At 34.5% G+C, this 18,844-nt stretch overlaps 1 protein-coding gene across 1 annotated transcript; it reads right to left on the reverse strand.

The window, feature by feature from the left end:
• Nucleotides 1–7,548: 7,548 nt before the first annotated feature.
• LOC132612223 (uncharacterized) lies at nucleotides 7,549–8,310 on the reverse strand. The gene has a single exon (XM_060326540.1). The coding sequence runs from the start codon at nucleotides 8,308–8,310 to the stop codon at nucleotides 7,549–7,551; it is 762 nt and encodes a 253-aa protein (XP_060182523.1).
• Between the last annotated feature and the right edge of the window lie 10,534 nt (nucleotides 8,311–18,844).

Here is an 18,844-nt window from a genome sequence, read left to right on the forward strand (position 1 = left end):
AATTCCATAGAAGGTGGAACTAGGGTTTTGTTCAAGTGAAGCATTTCAACTCAAGGCTTATTCCTACAATAACTAAGGTAAGTTTTATGATGTTTCATGATGATTAAAGTGTTGATAAGTTCTTGGGAGAATAATAATTGAGTTTGATAAAGAGAATTATATGAACTATGCTAGGGTTTTTGGATTGTTGACTTGGGATTGTAGTATTCATATGGGTGATGGAGAATGATGTTAATTACATCTAATTAAGATTGTAGAATCACCTAGAAGTAATAGAATGGGAATTGGGTGAAGAAATCACCATTAATGGAGACTGTGGAGCTTCATGCCCACTAAGTGTTTGATAAAATGCTTAGATGACCAAAACATGAATATTATTGCTAATATAGAATCCCTTTGACTTGTATTGATATAGATCAAAGTTGAAAGGGTTGACGAACATTGTATTACGCTCAAAGGCTGGAATTAAGGTATGTGAGGCTAACTATCTACGTTAGGGAATGTTCACGATTCTCCCTACGCCTCATTCTTCATACTTGTCAGTAATTTGACTCAGAATACAGTTTAGCCCAGTTTTATGGTATGTTGTAGAACTGTTATCTTCTAGGGTTGCAGTTATAGAATTCGTTCATGGTTATCAATTTGAATATCATGAACTCAGCACGTAATCTTTATAGACTTATGTATTGTTACCACATGAGTCTCAGTCTAGAAATTCAGTATGCTCAGAAACAGTCAGTGTTTTCAATTCAGTCCAGCATGTCTATTTCAGTTCAGCACTATTCATTGTTGTTATGGTCTCAGTCCTTATTAATTAACCATAATTATACATATGTGATTTTGCCCGAGGGCACAGCACAGTCTTGTGTATACGTATACATGGCCGAGGCCATTGACTGACGCACTACTAGGCCGAGGCCATAGCGTGCATTTATTACTGGGACGAGGCCCCACATATACAAACACAGATAATACAGATGATTCAGATACAGAGCAGGGAGTATTCATATCTCTACTTCCTTGCTATTACAGTTACAGTTATCAGTTTCAGTTTCAGTATTTTATTTCTTCAGTTGCTTTACATACCAGTACAATTCAAATGTACTGATGTCCCTTTTTATTGCTTGGGGGCCTGCATCTCGCGATGCAGGTAACGATACACAGGTTGACGACTCAGCTAATTAGAAGTGCACGTATCAGCTACTGGTGAGCCCCACATTCCTTCGGGGCGTTGTCAGCTATCCAGTTATTTCAGTTTATAGACAACTCTATTATTCAGTACTCTTAGAGGCTTCATAGACACAGTTCAGACAGTCAGATATTTATTATGTTAGCCTTGTTGGCAGTTGATGCTACTGTCAGATATATTTCAGATTGTCTAAGTATTTCCGCATTATGATATTTCAGTGAGACTTTTAGTTAATCAGCGTGTGTTAGTTTTATTTTATAAATTAGTTATGTTTTGGTATCACATGTTGATTCAGCCAGCCAGTTGGTTCGCTCGGTCACATGCAGTCAGGCACCGGGTGCCGTGTTACGTCCAGGCCCAGGTTCAGGGCGTGACAGCCCAAATGACAAACATTACACATAGAAGGATTAAAACATGAAGAACTATTAATAACTTTATTTTGCGATAATACATCAACGCCACGTCAGTGAGCTTATGTCCTGCAATTATCTATATATAGATAGATAGATATATAGATTACAATACACAGAATGGAAATGTAATAAATATAAGGCTACATATATATTAATACAATCAATCATAGTAAATACTAAATATCCAATGAATCTGCTAAATAATTGCAGAATATTTCCTAACAAAACATAACATCTTAATTTTGTTTCCTAAGCAAAAGAAATGTTACACTAATGCCAAACTACATAATTTAACATTACTACTTGGCTAATCCTCTTTTAGGCGGAGATTTTGAATCTCTTAAATGATTTTTTTACTATTTCCCTTTAATGATTTGCTTCAAAATAGGAGTCTTCCACATATGAATCTCCCAGCAACTCTTATATAATGGTGTGAGTCAATTACTCATTAACCAAGAGAAAAGAATAACATATTCTTTAGTCTATTAAACGTATTGGCTTCATATAATTTCTTAATCACTGATATGTTTTGTACATAATCAATATATTGGTGAGAATGATCAAATTTTCAATTCACTTACTTGCCTCTTCCTTAAGGTCTTCCTTTTTGCAGGATGTAACAAAATTTATCTCATAAATCTGATGAAAATATGTTAGATGAGGGCTATCCCTATCCCTCAACATTAAGCATGCTACATGATGGCTAGCAACATACTCCTTCATCCCGATTTATATGAGGGTTGACCTATTTGGGGAGTCAAACAGCTAAGGAGTACATTTTCACCAACTATTTTAATATACTGTGAATTATTAATTATGCAAACTTATAGTACTTTTATGTAATTTTCAAATATGTAAATTTTATTATAAAATATACGAAAAATCTATGTTTAAAATTGTAGTCAAAAAAATTGTTGCTTGACTCCTCAAATATGTCAACCCTCATGAACATTGGGATGGAGGGGGTACTATTTAAGAACTTTACACATTGAAAGATAAAAATAATTTAATTAGGTCAGGTTGTGGGTTTTATTTCATTATTTTAGATTAAATTAAAGTGTAACAAAAATAATTTTACCAGATATTTTTGCTTAATATTTTATGATAAAAGAAGGTCGTGAACCTGAGTTATATAAGATTAACTTGAACTTTGAGGACGCTTTCCTCAGTGAGAAATCATGATTTAAAATAAAAGCATTTTGGAATCTGAAAATACATGTTGGATTAATTGAAACCTCCAAATGAAAAAAGAACTAGAGTGATGTTGGAAAGTTATATTTTCTTTAATGAGTATGTATGATAACAGACTTTAAATCTCCTATATATATATATATATACTAGTATATTTTCGCGCGAATACGAATACTAGTATATATATATATATAGATTATAGATTACAATACATAGCATGGAAATGTAATAAATACAAGGCTACATATATGGTAATACAATCAATGAATCTGCTAAATAATTGCAGAATATTTCCTAACAAAACATAACAACTTAATTTTGTTTCCTAAGTAGAAGAAATGTTACACTAATGCCAAACTACATAATTTAACATTGCTACTTGGCTAATCCTCTATTAGGATCTTCTATCCTACTCCCTCCATCCCAAAAAGATTGTCCTCTTTTGACTTGGCACAAAGTTTAAGAAATAAAGGAAGACGTTTGAAATGTGTGGTCCAAAACAAACCTTAGATATTTGTGTGCTGTAAATCATCTCATAAAATTAAATTGTTTCTAAATATATAAAGGGGATAATCTTTTTTAGACAGACTAAAAAGGAAAGGAGGACAATCTTTTTGGGACAGAGGGAGTAATTAAAAGCCAACTTATTTTCATCAGGTGACCACTTTTGCAGCCTTGTAGTTAGAAATTGGCCATTTTTCCAAAACTAGACCAGTGAAATGAATATTAGTTTTGAATCCAAACTTCAGACCAGGTAGTCACTTTTGAACTTCAAATCACTGATCTAATTTTAAGAAAAGTCTTCGAAATACAAGGCCACAATAGTGGTTACTTTTGTATGCCATCTCCTTCTTGATCAATAAGTAGCCCAATAGTTGTCTAAATCAGCACAATGGTCCATGGCCATGAGTTGACACCACTAGTCATAGTATTTGCATTATTCATTTCAACTCCATAACCTGCCTCACTTGTAAATCATAGAAGAAGCCACTTCTTGTTGATTTATAACTTGTGGTGGTGGCATTGACCTTAAAACTGGCTGAGACGAAGCGGCGCCACCACCAAGATTCAAGTTCAAGCCTGAAATAGTGAAGTAATTATTCTCTCCTCCTCCACCACCACTACTACTACCTCCAATATTGTAACTCATTTGTGTTGGAAATTTGGGAGAGCAAGACAACACAAATAACACTCAAAACTCAGTTGAAGAGAAATGGAGAAAGATGATTTTCTATTCAACTTGACTTTATCCAAATGGCTAGATTACATGACTATTTATAGGTGAATTCATCCATGTATCTAGCCTAACATACATGCATCACTATTAATAATTTCACACTTCACATCCTTCAAGTACATGAATAAGAATTCACTAGACTAATCTAGAATTTTCCACCAATTCATGTATCTCCTAATACATTAATCTACTAGTTCATGAACTAAATTAAATATAATGTGAACAAGTTTATTTTTTCAACATCCCCCCTTAAACTTGATTCACTACTCCAAGAGCCATCCGCAGCTTCTGAAAAATATCAATCTTCAACGGCTTGGTGAAAATGTCCGCAACTTGGTCTTGAGATTTCACAAACTCAAGCTCTACCTCCTTCTTCGAAATGCAATCTCTAATGAAATGATACTTTGTATCAATATGTTTGCCCCTTTCATGAAACACCGGGTTCTTGGCCAACGCAATGGCCAATTTTGCATCTTCTTGTGGTTAGTGAAGCTCTTTCAACGAGCTCCTTAGCCAAATTGCATGACAAACACAAGAAGAAGCTGTTATATACTCTACTTCACATGTTGAAAAAGTCACAATTGGTTGCTTCTTGTTTCTATGTAAATGCAGAATTTCCAAAAAGGAAAACAAGCCCGGTAGTACTTTTCCGATCATCAACATCACCAGCCCAATCACTATCACAGTAGCCAAAAAGCTTGAAGTCTTTGGAAGCTGAATAAAAAATTCCATAATCAAGTGTACCTTTGATGTACAGGAGTATTCTTTTGGCTGCTTTTAAATGAGAAGCTGTTGGAGTTTCTATAAAGCGACTGACAGGTCCAACACCAAAAATAATATCGGCTCTCGTACAAGTTAAATACCTTAAGCTTCCAGCAAGACTCTTGAAATATGTGGGATTGATATTTTCTCCATCTTCACTCTTGGACAATTTAACTCCACAATCCACGGGGGTGCTAACAGGCTTGCAATTTTCCATCTCAAATTTCTTGAGAATCTCCTTTGCATATTCTCCTTGAGAAATAAAGATGCCATCATTCTTCTGCTCCACTTTAATGCCAAGATAGTATGACATTAGGCCAATGTCCGTCATCTCAAATTCTCGTCATTGATTTCTTGAATTCTTCAAACATCTTTGGATTATGTCCTGTCAAGATCAAATCATCCACATACAAACAAACAAGTAATGTGTCACCATCTTCATTAATTTTTACATAAAGTTCATGCTCATGTGGACACTTTGAAAAACCATTTGCTTGGAAGTATTTGTCAATTCTACAATTCTAAGCCCGTGGAGCTTGTTTCAAGCCATAAAGATCCTTCTTCAATTTCAGCACTTTATCTTCATCTCCTTCAACCTTATAGCCCAAAGGTTGATCAATGTATACTTCTTCCTCCAAAATCCCATTCAAGAAAGACGACTTCACATCCATTTGATGGATTTTCCACTGGTTCTGAGCTGCCAAAGAAATAATCAATTGGATTGTCTCCAAACGAGCAGCTGGTGCAAACACCTCATCATAATCAAGACCGGCCTTTTGCTTGTACCCCTTTGCTACCAATCTTGCTTTGTACCTCTCTACTTCTCCTTTGGAATTTTTCTTTAGCTTGTAAACCCATTTGACTCCAATGGTGCTTTTTCCCTTTGGAAGTTTTGCGAACTCCCAAGTGTCATTCTTCTTGATTGCCCTGATTTCTTCATCCATCGCATCTCTCCATTTGGGATTACCGGCAACATCTTCATAACTTACAGGCTCGTTGTCCACCAATAAACAAAAGTGAGTCAAATCACTTAAATTTTCTGTTACTTCTTCCGTTGCATCATACAAGTCTCGAAGACTTCTAGACTTTCGAGGTACACTGCTTGAACTTGATTCCCCAGCTTCTTGAACTTGCGGTGGAGGTGTTGTAGGTGGTGCAGTAGGCTGCTCCATAACTTCTTCATCATGTTCATCATCAAGGAATGGTTCATCATGTTCATCATCAAGGAATGGACTAAAAGAGTAATATTGCTCTTTAGATTTCCATTCCCAAGCACTATTTTCATCAACTTCAACATCCCTACTTATGGTAATCTTGTCATTTCTTGGGTTATATAACTTATAACCTGTAGATCTTTGCGCATAACCAACGAAAACATACCTCTCACTTTTTTCATTAAGCTTAGATCTCTTCTCATCCAGCACATGTGCATAAGCAATGCTTTCAAACACTCGCAAGTGAGCAACTTTTGGTTTGAAACCACTCCAAGCCTCTTGCGGTGTTTTGCCACAAAAACTTTTGGTGTGACGCCGATTTGATAAATACATCGCACAAGCAACTGCTTCAGCCCAAAACTCCTTTGGCATATTTTTGGTCTTCAACATACTTCTTGCCATGTTGAGAATAGTCCGATTCTTCCTCTCCACCACGCCATTTTGTTCAGGCGATCTTGGAACGATCAAAAAATGACGTATTCCATTTTTTTCACAAAAAACCTTGAATTCATTTGAAGTGAATTCTCCACCATTATCGGACCGAAGTGACTTTATTTGGTTTCCACTTTGTTTCTCCACCATGCTCTTAAAATTCTTGAAGTTTTCAAAAACCTCAGATTTTTCCTTCAAAAAATATACCCAAGTTTTTTGAGAATAATCATCAATAAAGAGAAGGAAATAATTACTTTTACCAAGTGAAGCTGGCTTCATATCCATATGAATCAACTCTAAAGGACACCGTGCACTTGTCAATGACTCTTTGGGAAAGCTTTTTCTTGACTGCTTTCCAAAAAGACATCCTTCGCAAAGCTGATTAGGATGGTTAATGGTTGGCAACCCTTTCACCATATTTTCCTTTTTCATCAACCTTAGACTATCAAAATTCAAATGGCCAAATATCATATGCCAAAGCCAAGATGAATCTTTGACACATGAAAATAAGCACCTTAGTACATCACTTTGAAGATTCAAAACAAACATTTTATTTTTAGCCATAGGAACTTTGGCTAACAATCTCCCATTTTCATCTTTCATAGTCAACTTTTTATCTTTCAAATGAATGTCATAATTTTTCTCCAAAAGCTGTCCCAAACTCAGAATATTACTTTTCATTTCCGGTATATACATGACATTGGAGATAAATTGATGACTTCCGTCTTTCAAACGAATTAAAATTGTACCTTTTCCTTTGATTTAAACTTTTGAAGAGTCTCCAAGAGTGATGTTGTCACCATTAATTTTCTCAAACTCAGCAAATAAATGCTTCTTCCCGTAAATATGGCTGCTTGCACCGGAATCAAGGTTCCATTTATTTCTTGCTACACTTTCTTCTTCTTTACATGCCATGAGTAAAGTGTCATCTTCATCTTCATTTTTGCTCTCCACAAAATTATTTATCTCCTCCAAAGTATTTTTACATTCCCAGGATGACCATATTTATGACAAGTATAACATTCAATATTTGATTTGTCATACCTTCCTTGATTTGACCTCCATCCTCTACCTCTTCTGCGGCCTCTTCCTTGGTTGGAGTCTTGACTTCTATTTTCTTTGGTTGGAGTCTTGACTTCTATTTTCTTTGGTTGGAGGTTGAGTACCACCTCTTCCTCCTCTACCACGACCTCTTCCACGCCCACGACCTCTTTGTTGTGAGCCACGCCTTTCATCTTTCTCCTTCGAAGAAAGTTTTTCTTGCAAAGCTTGTTCAATCGACTCTTGCTTCGGTTTCTTCAACTTTTCTTCATGTGCTTGCAAAGAACCCGTGAGTTCTTCTATGGTCATGGTGTCCAACTCCTTGGACTCTTCAATGGCAACAACAATATAATTAAATTTTGAATCTAGGGATTGTAATATTTGTGCAACGACCCTATCATCATTCAACTCTTCACCATATCTCTTCATTTGATTGACAACCACCAAGATTCTTGAAATATAATCTGAAACTGATTCGGATTCCTTCATTTGCAACGATTCAAATTCCCCTCTTAAGCTTTGGAGACGAACCTTTTTCACCTTGTCCAAACCTTTAAATGAAGTTTGAAGAATATCCCAGGCTTGCTTGGAGTTGGTTGCATTTGCAACCTTCTCAGGCATCTTTTCATCCAAACTTTGATGGATGAGTGTGAGTGCTTTTTGGTCTTTCTTCTTTGTGGTAGCGACATCATCTTGTTCATCAACGCCGCTCTCCACAATTTCCCAGATATCATAGGCTCCGAGCAAAGCCTTCATTCGGATGCACCAACTTCCATAATTTTCTTTAGTGAGCATCGGAACTTGGAATGGAGTTCCATCGGTGTTAGTCATTTTCTCTCAACGTTTGTTGTCTCTCAAACACACCGGCTCTGATACCAAATGTTGGAAATTTGGGAGAGCAAGACAACACAAATAACACTCAAAACTCACTAGAAGAGAAATGGAGGAAAGATGATTTTCTATTCAACTTGACTTTATCCAAATGGCTATATTACATGACTATTTATAGGTGAATTCATCCATGTATCTAGCCTAGCATACATGTATCATTATTAATAATTTCACACTTCACATCCTTCAAATACATGAATAAGAACTCACTAGACTAATCTAGAATTTTCCACCAATTCATGTATCTCCTAATACATTAACCTACTAGTTCATGAACTAAATTAAATATAATGTAAACGAGTTTATTTTTTCAACAATTTGGGGTTATATTGGAAAGTTCAATATGAACCACTTTGAAAGATAATCCTATTATTGAGTTCTTGAATTTCGGCATGGCTCATGTAATTACTTCTTCCCATTGGAAACTGGAACCCTTGATGATCATGAGGTAATTGCACCATACGTGAGGACATTGATGCATTTTGAGTGATGTTGAGAGAGTAGGGATTTAGTGTTGCCCTTGAATGATTATTAATAGGGTACTTCTTCAATCCTGCACTCTTCTGGAAAATTCGACAAACCACTCACTCGTCTTGCTGCAAAAATGGAGTATATAGTAGCATGTTTAGCAAAAGAATTTAACTTCAAGTCATTGACAATGTAAAAGCATTTTTACTCTATCAGGTTATTTAAAAGACGACGTAAACGAAGATAAGTGATTGTAAGAATAAGTGATTGTAAGTGAAATTAGTAACATGAAAAAGTAAGACACATATACAACGAAATGAGTATGATAGCATGTCAAACGAGTTCATTTTCTTGGTTACCAAGCAAGTTTAGCTTCTGTATATTGATTGTGTAACTTAATTTTTATACTATCATTTCATCTAAAAGTTAAATGCACATGTAACTGCTTATAATAAGTGAATTAGTGTTTTGAAAAATAAAGACGGATAACCTGCTATAATAAATTAAGACACATTAATAGTATAAACACTTTATATATACTGCAAGTCATTGAGAATGTACATTTAACTCTTACCCAAGATTTTATGTCTACGGTTACCCCATGACTTCATAAGGAAAGGGTTCTTCGTTTTTCTTAATTTAATTTAAGAAAATATTCATTTTAATTTAGAGCCCGATGCAGGAAAGTTTTTCTTTATGTTCTCTGTAGCAAAATCAAATAAATTGTTAATTTTCTGATCTTCATTATACAAAAGATGAACTTTTAATGTATAAATATTATCATCTGGGGTTTAAAAAGACACCATATATAGATCATCCAAAACCACACATAACAGTTAACTTGAAAAAAAACTGAAATGACTAAGGTGATTGTTTGATCCAAAGGGAATTCAATTTCACAAGAAAATAACTACAACAAATTGAAGTTTCAAGTTTCACACCTAAGGGGGATAAGACATGTACATTAACATGAACAAGTATATGTAATTGAATAATAAGGAATTAATCGAATAGATTCATGTTATATACATTGAAATAATTTCTTTTCTACACCAATATAGTTAACTTGTGATAGTAGACCAGTCACCCTTTTTACCAGGTTATCAGTTAATGCATATCGCACAAATTTAATTACAGTGACTTGATTGTATAAATTTTTGTTACACTATCGTCAGTGCATAGAAGTTAAACTCAAACAAATACAAGAGAAAATTAAAAAGAGAACATGTAATGTAATATAATACAACAACAAACAACAACAACTCAGTGAAATCCCACAACGTGGGGCCTGGGGAGGGTAGAATGTACGCAGACCTTACTTCTACCAAGGTAGGACGGCTGTTTCCGAAAGACCCTCGGCTGATTATGTATATTATATGTATGCAAAATGTATATTATATGTATTTTATACTTAATATACAAAATCTATACATTTGCCGGCTATTATTTTTTACGGCGGTCCAAAAATGTAATTATCCCTAATATTTTCCCTATCTTGACATGCATGTATAAAAGCATAGTGCTACCTGTTAGTCCACCATCCCTGAACAGAAAAATGTTTTCTGACAGGAAATTAAGAAATTCAGCAAGCCGTATATTGACCAGGTTGCCACTGCTGCAAGACCACACATTGATAAAGTTCGTGTTGCTGCCATGCCGTACACAGAGGTGGCGGCAGTTCATCATTATGGGAATTTTCTTGAGTCTGCAACTACATACCATAATCAGGTACGAGAAAGTAACAAGACATTAATCCCTGAAATATGATCTCAGGAAGATGTCTCACATTTGTTTAAGAAGTCATATTCTCCCCTTTAGATTCCACATTTCTACTACAATCTCAACCACTTGTGCATAATATTTGGATATTCCTATAGGTTAAGAATGTCATTATTTTCTACCTTCTGAAAAATTTCCTGTATTTTTTCATTATGCTTATTAATATCAACATTAACTCGATCGATTTGGCAAATATTATATTGGATATTTGGTCCATCATTTGAAAAAAATTGTTTCATATCCTGTGAAGCTTCAAGGCACAGTCAAAGAAACACTAGAGAATCATGACTTTACAAGATCTCTCGCAACACTAGAGAATCAACATTATCTGTTTGCATATTTCATTTGCACAGTTCTTCATGTCTCCACTTTTTCCTCCAATTTAATGTATTTGATAATTAGGGGCGGCTCAACGAAATTAGTGGCCTAAAGCCAAACCATAATAAGGGGTCTTAAGTTTATTAATAAAATAAATTTTTTTCATTAACAATTTTGTACATATCTTGATTTTTCGATGGATTATCTGCTAGCTCCCCTCGTAACTTTATTTACAAATGCTTGTTTACAATTTTCTTTTAAAGAAAAACACTATTTCTTTATATAATCCGCTTACTCTAATAATATCAATTCATTTATCATTAAGTATATGTCAACATAATTAATACATTTGTAATAGTTATCCATTTAATTTGAAGTGAATAGTCACTTCAAATTAAAATAATCAGTTCTAAAAAAATGATACAATTTTAAAATTCTTTTATCAATATGGTCATCAAATTAGTCATTTTTATATATACGTGTTTGTTATGAAATTTGAGTTATTTATCTGAAAATCCTCTCACATTAAAAAAAATATAATATATTTTTATTAATAATATTTTTATGACATATAAATAAATAATATACAAAAGAATAAATTTTGGGGCCCTCAATTTTGAGGGGCCCAAGGCAATTGCCTTAGTTGCCTCGCCATTGAGCCGGCACTGCTGATTATCGTAAACTCGATTGATTTAATGTGCTGTAGGCATCAGCATTGTTGGCTTTGCCCATTATAATTATGTTCAAGTTTTTGTCTGCTGTTTTCTGGTTAGCACAACATCTAATCTGCCCCTCATTTTAATGAAGATCCAACCATCTTGAGTTTGAATGATGCATCCATGATTACAGATCGAAATAATCAAACGAAGAAGAAGAAGAATGGAAAAGAAAGAGACAAGGAAAGAGAAAAAGTTTCAGACAAAAGTAATATGTTTCCCACTTCAAAGTCTTCTATGTTGACCAAGGCATTGGATGCCAAACACGATAAAAAGTAATATGTTTCCCACTTCAAAGTCTTCTATGTTGATCAAGACATTGGATGCCAAACACATGGAGCAATCACAGCCACAGATCTCTATTTCACAAATTAATTCCAGCCGTTGTAAATCAGCCAGCTGGATAAAATAGGAAGCTGCTAGGAACTTTCCTTCACGTGCTAGTCATGTGAAGGAATATTTTCTGTTACACAACTGTACAAATCATAACTAGACAAGTGTATAGGTTTTTAGTATTTTTCTTAGCCTTTTATTTACAATAACGTGTATATATAGGAATGAACAGATAAATGAATACAATGTGAAAAATCATCAAAATCAGTGTCTTCTTTTATGGTATCAGAGCAGACTTAAGCTTGATCCGAAGCCTTCATTAAAATCATCTTCATTCACCTTCAACCTCCCAATAAACCAAAATGGCTGATGCAACACCAAATGTACAGTCAAGCAGTGTAGACAAACCATCACTTATGATAACAGTCACCCTTATCATCTGAATAACTCTGATTCCCTTGGAATGGCTTTAATTAACAATGTGTTTGATGGCAAAGGATATCCAGGTTGGAGGAGATCTATTCTCCTACCCTTATCAGCCAAGAGAGAACTTGGATTCATCAATGGAGCTTGTAAGGCTCCAGATATGAAATCAGAAGAATATGAACAATGGAGTTGTGTTAACGATATGATCATTTGTTGGATCTCAAATGCACTAACAAAGGAGATTGCAGATAGTGTAATGAGTTCTAAAACAGCAAAGGAACTTTGGGACAGCCTTGAGCAAAGGTTTGGCAAGTCAAATGGAGCCAAACTCTATCATTTGCAAAAGGAATTATCGGGACTTGTTCAAGGAAATAATGACATTGCAGGGTATTTTACCAAACTGAAAAGAATATGGGATGAACTAGATGCACTTGATGTTGTCATATGCTGTTCATGTGTATGTGTGTGTCAAGGAAAAGCCAAACTAATGAAGTCTTTAGAGGACCAAAAATTGATACAATGTTTAATGGGGTTAAACGATATATACACACAGGCAAGAGGAAATATCCTCATGATGAACCCATTACCCAGTATGGATCTGGCATACTCTTTGCTTTTACAAGATGAAAATCAAAGAGAAGCATATGCCAACACTAACCACACTACTGAATCTGCCTCATTCATGGTGACTTCACAAGGCAGAAATTATCAGAGAAATAGGAATCAAAATTTTAAAGCATCAACTCAACCACAACAAAGGTTTGGCAACTACACACCAAGGAACAACAAAAAAATTTCAAAGTATAAACCTAGGAAAAACAAATACAACCCAAATGTGAGCTGCACATATTGTGGGAGGACAGGTCATACAGAGAATGATTGTCACAGGCTTCATGGTTTTCCTGAGGATTTTGAATTTACAAAAGTTAAACCCTATCAAGCAAAGGCCAATGGATTAGTTACTGAGGAGGATACAGTGTTTGCTAAAGGGGAGGCATCAAACAACCATCACAGTAATCCAATTCCACACATAAGTAAGGACAACAATCCTATTCCATATATGCGCAGGGATCAATATGCAGATCTGGTTCAGCAAGTGAATAAAGAAGTAAAGATGGGACAAACAGGAAGTTCAAACAGTTCAAATGTTGGGTTCAATGCAGGAGCAATTGCTGGTACAATTCTAAAGTATTCAGGCACTTACTTATCTGTTTTTAACACTTCCACCTGGATTATTGATTCGGGAGCATCAGAACACATGTGTTTTAATGCTAAATCTTTTATTTCTTTGTATATCCTTCCTGTTCCCATTAGTATCACTTAACCTAATTCCTTTAGGATCATTGTGACTCATGCAGGAAGTGTCTCTAATCTTCCTAAAATTACCTTAAAAAATGTCCTCCATGTCCCAGATTTCAAATATAACTTAATATCAGTTCATAAGTTATGCAATCAATTTAGATGTGATGTGTTATTTACTCTTAGTGGCTGCATATTACAGGACCCTTTAATGAGGAACACTCAAGCTTTTGGTGAGGCAAAAGAAGGACTCTACTTGTTGCAGCCTAGTCCTAAGTCTAAGTCTATTTCATATGACAGTGTAGTTTCATATCAAGAAGGAAGCAATTCCATTCCTCAGTCTAAGTCATTTTTTCTTCCAGTTTCAGCAAATGTAGTTCCTAGTATAAATCTGTGGCATGTAAGATTGGGACATGTCCCTTATTCAGTAATGAGAAAGTTTCCTTTTATCAATTTTCCTTCAAATTTCCAACATATTTGTGATATGTGTCCTAAAGCCAGGCAGACTAGGCTACCCTTTCCCCTAAGTCAAATCCAGTCTAAAAGAAACTTTGATCTAATTCATATTGACACATGGGGACCATATAAGACATGTACTCACAATGGATACAAATACTTTCTCACTATAGTAGATGATTTTAGTAGGGGAACTTAGACCTTCTTATTGAGTTCTAAGTGTAATGCTTTTCCTATTTTAAAGGATTTTCTGATCATGGTTGAAAGGCAATTCAATGCTAAAGTGAAGGTTATAAGATCTGATAATGCACTAGAATTGGGTAAAGGAACACAGGAAGCCTTTTTTCTCAAATCTCAAGGGATAATACACCAAACATCATGTGTAGGGACCCCCACAACAGAATGGAGTAGTTGAAAGAAAACATAGACACCTCCTGGAAATTGCCAGGGGTCTAATGTTTCAGTCACACTTAACTAATCCCTTTTGGGGAGAGTGTATATTGACTGCAACACATCTTATCAATAGGTTTCCTTCCAGGGTGTTGCAAGGAAAGACACCATATGAGGTTTTGTTTGGAAATAGACCACGGTATGATAACTTGAGGTGTTTTGGTTGTTTGTGCTATGCTTCAACTTTAGCACAACACAGAACAAAGTTTGATCCTAGGGCAGTAGCTTGTGTTTTCTTGGGGTATCCACAAGGACAAAAAGGGTACAAAGTGATGGATTTATCCACCAAGAGGGTTTTTGTCTCCAGAGATGTTAAATTCTTTGAGCAACAATTCCCATTTGCATCTAATTTGAACTCTCCACCTACCATTTTTTCTATGCCATCACCCACTCCATCAAATTCAGACCCACCTCAGCCTAGTTTATTCCCTTATCCTACTCTGCCTACTGGTGATCATCCCATTACTCTACAACACACTCCACTATCCTGTTCTATTGATCAACACTCCAATTCTACTGATTGTTGACACCTAATTTTGGCTCGACGTGCTTAAAATTAACGTTTTGGGGGGCCCTGATTCGTTAAAGAGCACGAAATACATTTTTAAACATTTTTTATATAATTTATTAATGATTGTCCTTATTTTGGAAATCTTATCAATTTATTGTCATTTTTTAAGAATTATTATTTTTCACATGTATAGCGCAATACTACCATTTTCGTGCAATTAATAATTGTTTCTTAATTTTATAGCAATACATTTTTTATATCTTGCACATTAATATTTATATTTTTATACTTACGTTATTATTTATACCTGTATTAATTAATTATATTTTTTAGTGCAGCCTGACAGTGCAGAGAAAATCGAAGCAATTAATTTTTAAACGCAAAGCAAAATTCAATCAAATCAAGGTCTTGTCATTTTTTTTTAAAAAAAGTGAACATTTTGAGGTAATAGGTTAGGTTTTGATTAGTTAAAAGAAATAAGGGGACAAGGGGGTATGGCTCCACATTTGTTTTTGGACTTTACGTTATAAAATAAGGGGAGGGGTTTAATTTTATGGGAATCCAACACATATTTGCACAACACACCTTAATTTTCAGATTTTTGGCTCTTCTTCTCTCCTAACAAGAACCCTAAACATTTCCCCCCATTTCTCTCCTAGCCGCCGCCGACCATCACCCTCACTGCCGCCGACCACCACCCCGGCGAGCCACCATCTCCACGAACCAAACTTCACCCCACATCCACTCAGCCGCCCTTCTCCCCTGAGAATGAAAACAAAAATTTCCATCTCTTAAATTTTTTTTATTTTCTTTTTGTCACGTTCATCCCCCAATAAAAAGCTCCCATCGTTTTTTTTTCTTTCTAAAATTTTTTCTATCATCTCTTTCTCTGCACTCACACACACTATGAACGGAATTTCTTTAAATTGGGTTTTCTATTTTTTTTTTTTTTTTTGCTCTGCATTTTAGATCTCCTTTATTATATATTTGACATTTTTATTCACTTATTGTTTCTGCTCTAGATTTTCTTAATTGTTAGGTACTTTGCACATAGACATGTTTTACTAAAAAAAAAAAAAAAAAAAAAAGAAGAAGAGATCTATGGGAGGAACAGATGCTGGTCTGAGAATCTATGTTCTTAATGGTCCATGGCGTTAAAATATTATTTTCGCTTATATGAGCCACTGCTATCACCGTTTGTGGCTACTAATTTTGTGTGTATTTCCAGTAACTTGTACTGTATTGTTTGCTCATTGTTGCTACTTCATTCGCCACTGTTACTACTGTGGAATTTTTTGGGACTATTTTTGACACTTTTTTGCTTTTGCTGGTTTATTAATATTGAAGAAATGCTATACTTTTGGCCGATGAAGAAATTTCCGTCGATTTCCAAGGCCTTCCATGTACAAAGACGGGTTTTTATTTTAAGTTTATTCATTATTTTTTTAATTCATCCGATAATTATTTATTCTCTTACTAACATTTTTTATTAAGTCTCATGCAGGTATCTGAAGTTATTTTTTGGAAGATGGCACTCAAAGAAGTTCAAATAGCTTCTTAAATTCTTTGTTTATATATATATATATATTTGTTTTCACATTCTTAAATTATGCAAGCATAAAATATAGTGAAACTTTACTTTTTAGGGTGTAGGTTGGTTGTATTTATTTATGATCTGCTTAGGTGATTTAAATTTTATGTGTTTTAGACAAATTAATTTTAGGTAGTTATTATTTTTGTAGCTAATATTCTTATAGTTATCATGTTTCGCTAGAGTTTTAATTCAATAGCTTAGCACACTTAAGTGAATAAATAGGGTGATTTGCCTCAATATTTAGGCTTTAGAATGTACTCTCATAATTAATTGATTAGGCGTACATACTTAACTAGTTAAATTAGTTAACTCACTTCGAGTGCAAAATAATTTCATGTCCATTTTCTTTTTATACCTTTGTCACATACCCAAGTTTCTAAGTTGCACATAACCTTTTTTAAAAAAAAGTAATTATTATATCACATATGTAAAAAATACATATTGCACGATTATTTATGTGAATAGTCATATTAGTTATTCTTTAGTCTAAATTCTACTAATTTTTGTAAGTAATAATCAAGCCTTTTTACACATCCCTCGAATAGTTAAATTGGTCCAGCCGGGAACCACATTTGTGGATTCTGAAGGATGCCTAACACCTTCCCTTCGGAATAATTTGAACCCTTACCTAGAATCTCACTTATTTTCGTAGACCATGTTAAGCTGCATATATTAATAATTTATAGGTACCCTAGTATACCTTAAATGCTAGGTGGCGACTCTGTACATAATTAATTATTTGAGAGTCTCATAAGTTGTGTTTTGTTTAGCCTTTGGTAAAAATAGGGTGCAACAACATGGCGACTCTGCTGGGGACACTTAGGTTCTAACCATATGGACTCAATTTGTTATTCGAGGTATGTTATCTTTATTTGAATTTTTCCTTTATTTTACTTGCCTGTATTTATTCGTCATGCATATACTTTCCCTTGTTCCCTTATTTGTTTACGTACATATCTGCTTTTAATTTCATACACTGTATTATTGCCTTTTTTTACTAGCAAGTTTTATTTATCATACTCATTTTTTACTTTATTGTAAAATATGCATATTGCTTTTACTATTTCTCTTTAATTGCTATCTTTTTGTGGTTTTATATTAATATTCATACGTGTTATCGGTTTATATAAATTGGCATTCCGTTCATATTTCCTCCACTTCTGGAAAACTCACACTATCACACGTACACGCGAGGTGTGTTTTGCGCACCCGCGATTTTTTATTTTTTTTCGTAAAATCCAAATTTTAGGAGAGTTGGCGTATGCGCGGGGTGCCCGAGTAACGGGGATCGCGTAGCCTTCTCACTCGAGTAGTCCGCTCGGGAGCCTTGTGTCATAGGAAAATCAACTCTTAGAATTCCTAGGTTACTGTACATTCCATTTTGCAGTTGTTTTTAGCTAGGTTGAATTTTATCCTTTATTTCGAACATTCTTTTCATTTTTCACATACTCTTTATTTGTTACATGTTTTGTTTTTAAATAAATATTGTGTTATTTGCTTTGCACTATCTTAGCACTTTATCTAACTATTTTTAGTTGACTTGTGTTGAACCCTGCATTTTTTAAAATGTTTTTTCTTCAATCATGCATTTCTATCCTATTTGCAAGAACTACGCACACCTGATTCTCTTCTTTGATGAGATACGTAGGCAGCCCTTTTGGGTTCGGTATTCATTATTCAAAAAATAAAAAAAAATCCTTTACTTTGAAAAATCACAAAAACATATTTTATTTCTTTCTATTCTTTCTTCAAGAACTACGCACACCTGATTCTCTTCTTTGATGAGATACGTATGCAGCCCTTTTGGGTTCGGTATTCATTATTAAAAAAAATCACAAAAAATTCTTTATTTTGAAAATCACAAAAAATATTTTTTTTCTCTTTCTATCCTATCTGAACGAACTACGCGCACCTGATTCTGATCTAAGATGAGATACGTAGGCAACCCTTCTCGGGTTCGGTACCCTTATTCAAAAAATACAAAAATATTTTTTAGATTCATATCTTTGACTTGGTTGGTACCAACACAATTAGGAATGTGCATAGGAATGAAATAAGTAACAATCAATATGATGGAGAGGACTGACTTCGTGGTAAACTATAGATTCTTTTGATACCTCTCAT

Source organism: Lycium barbarum, chromosome 9 (assembly GCF_019175385.1).
Source record: "Lycium barbarum isolate Lr01 chromosome 9, ASM1917538v2, whole genome shotgun sequence".
NCBI classification, from domain to species: domain Eukaryota; kingdom Viridiplantae; phylum Streptophyta; class Magnoliopsida; order Solanales; family Solanaceae; genus Lycium; species Lycium barbarum.

What these genes read in the sequence shown, in the direction of transcription:
- LOC132612223 (XM_060326540.1), bottom strand. Translation starts at nt 8,310, where the DNA reads ATGACTAACACCGATGGAACTCCATTCCAAGTTCCGATGCTCACTAAA.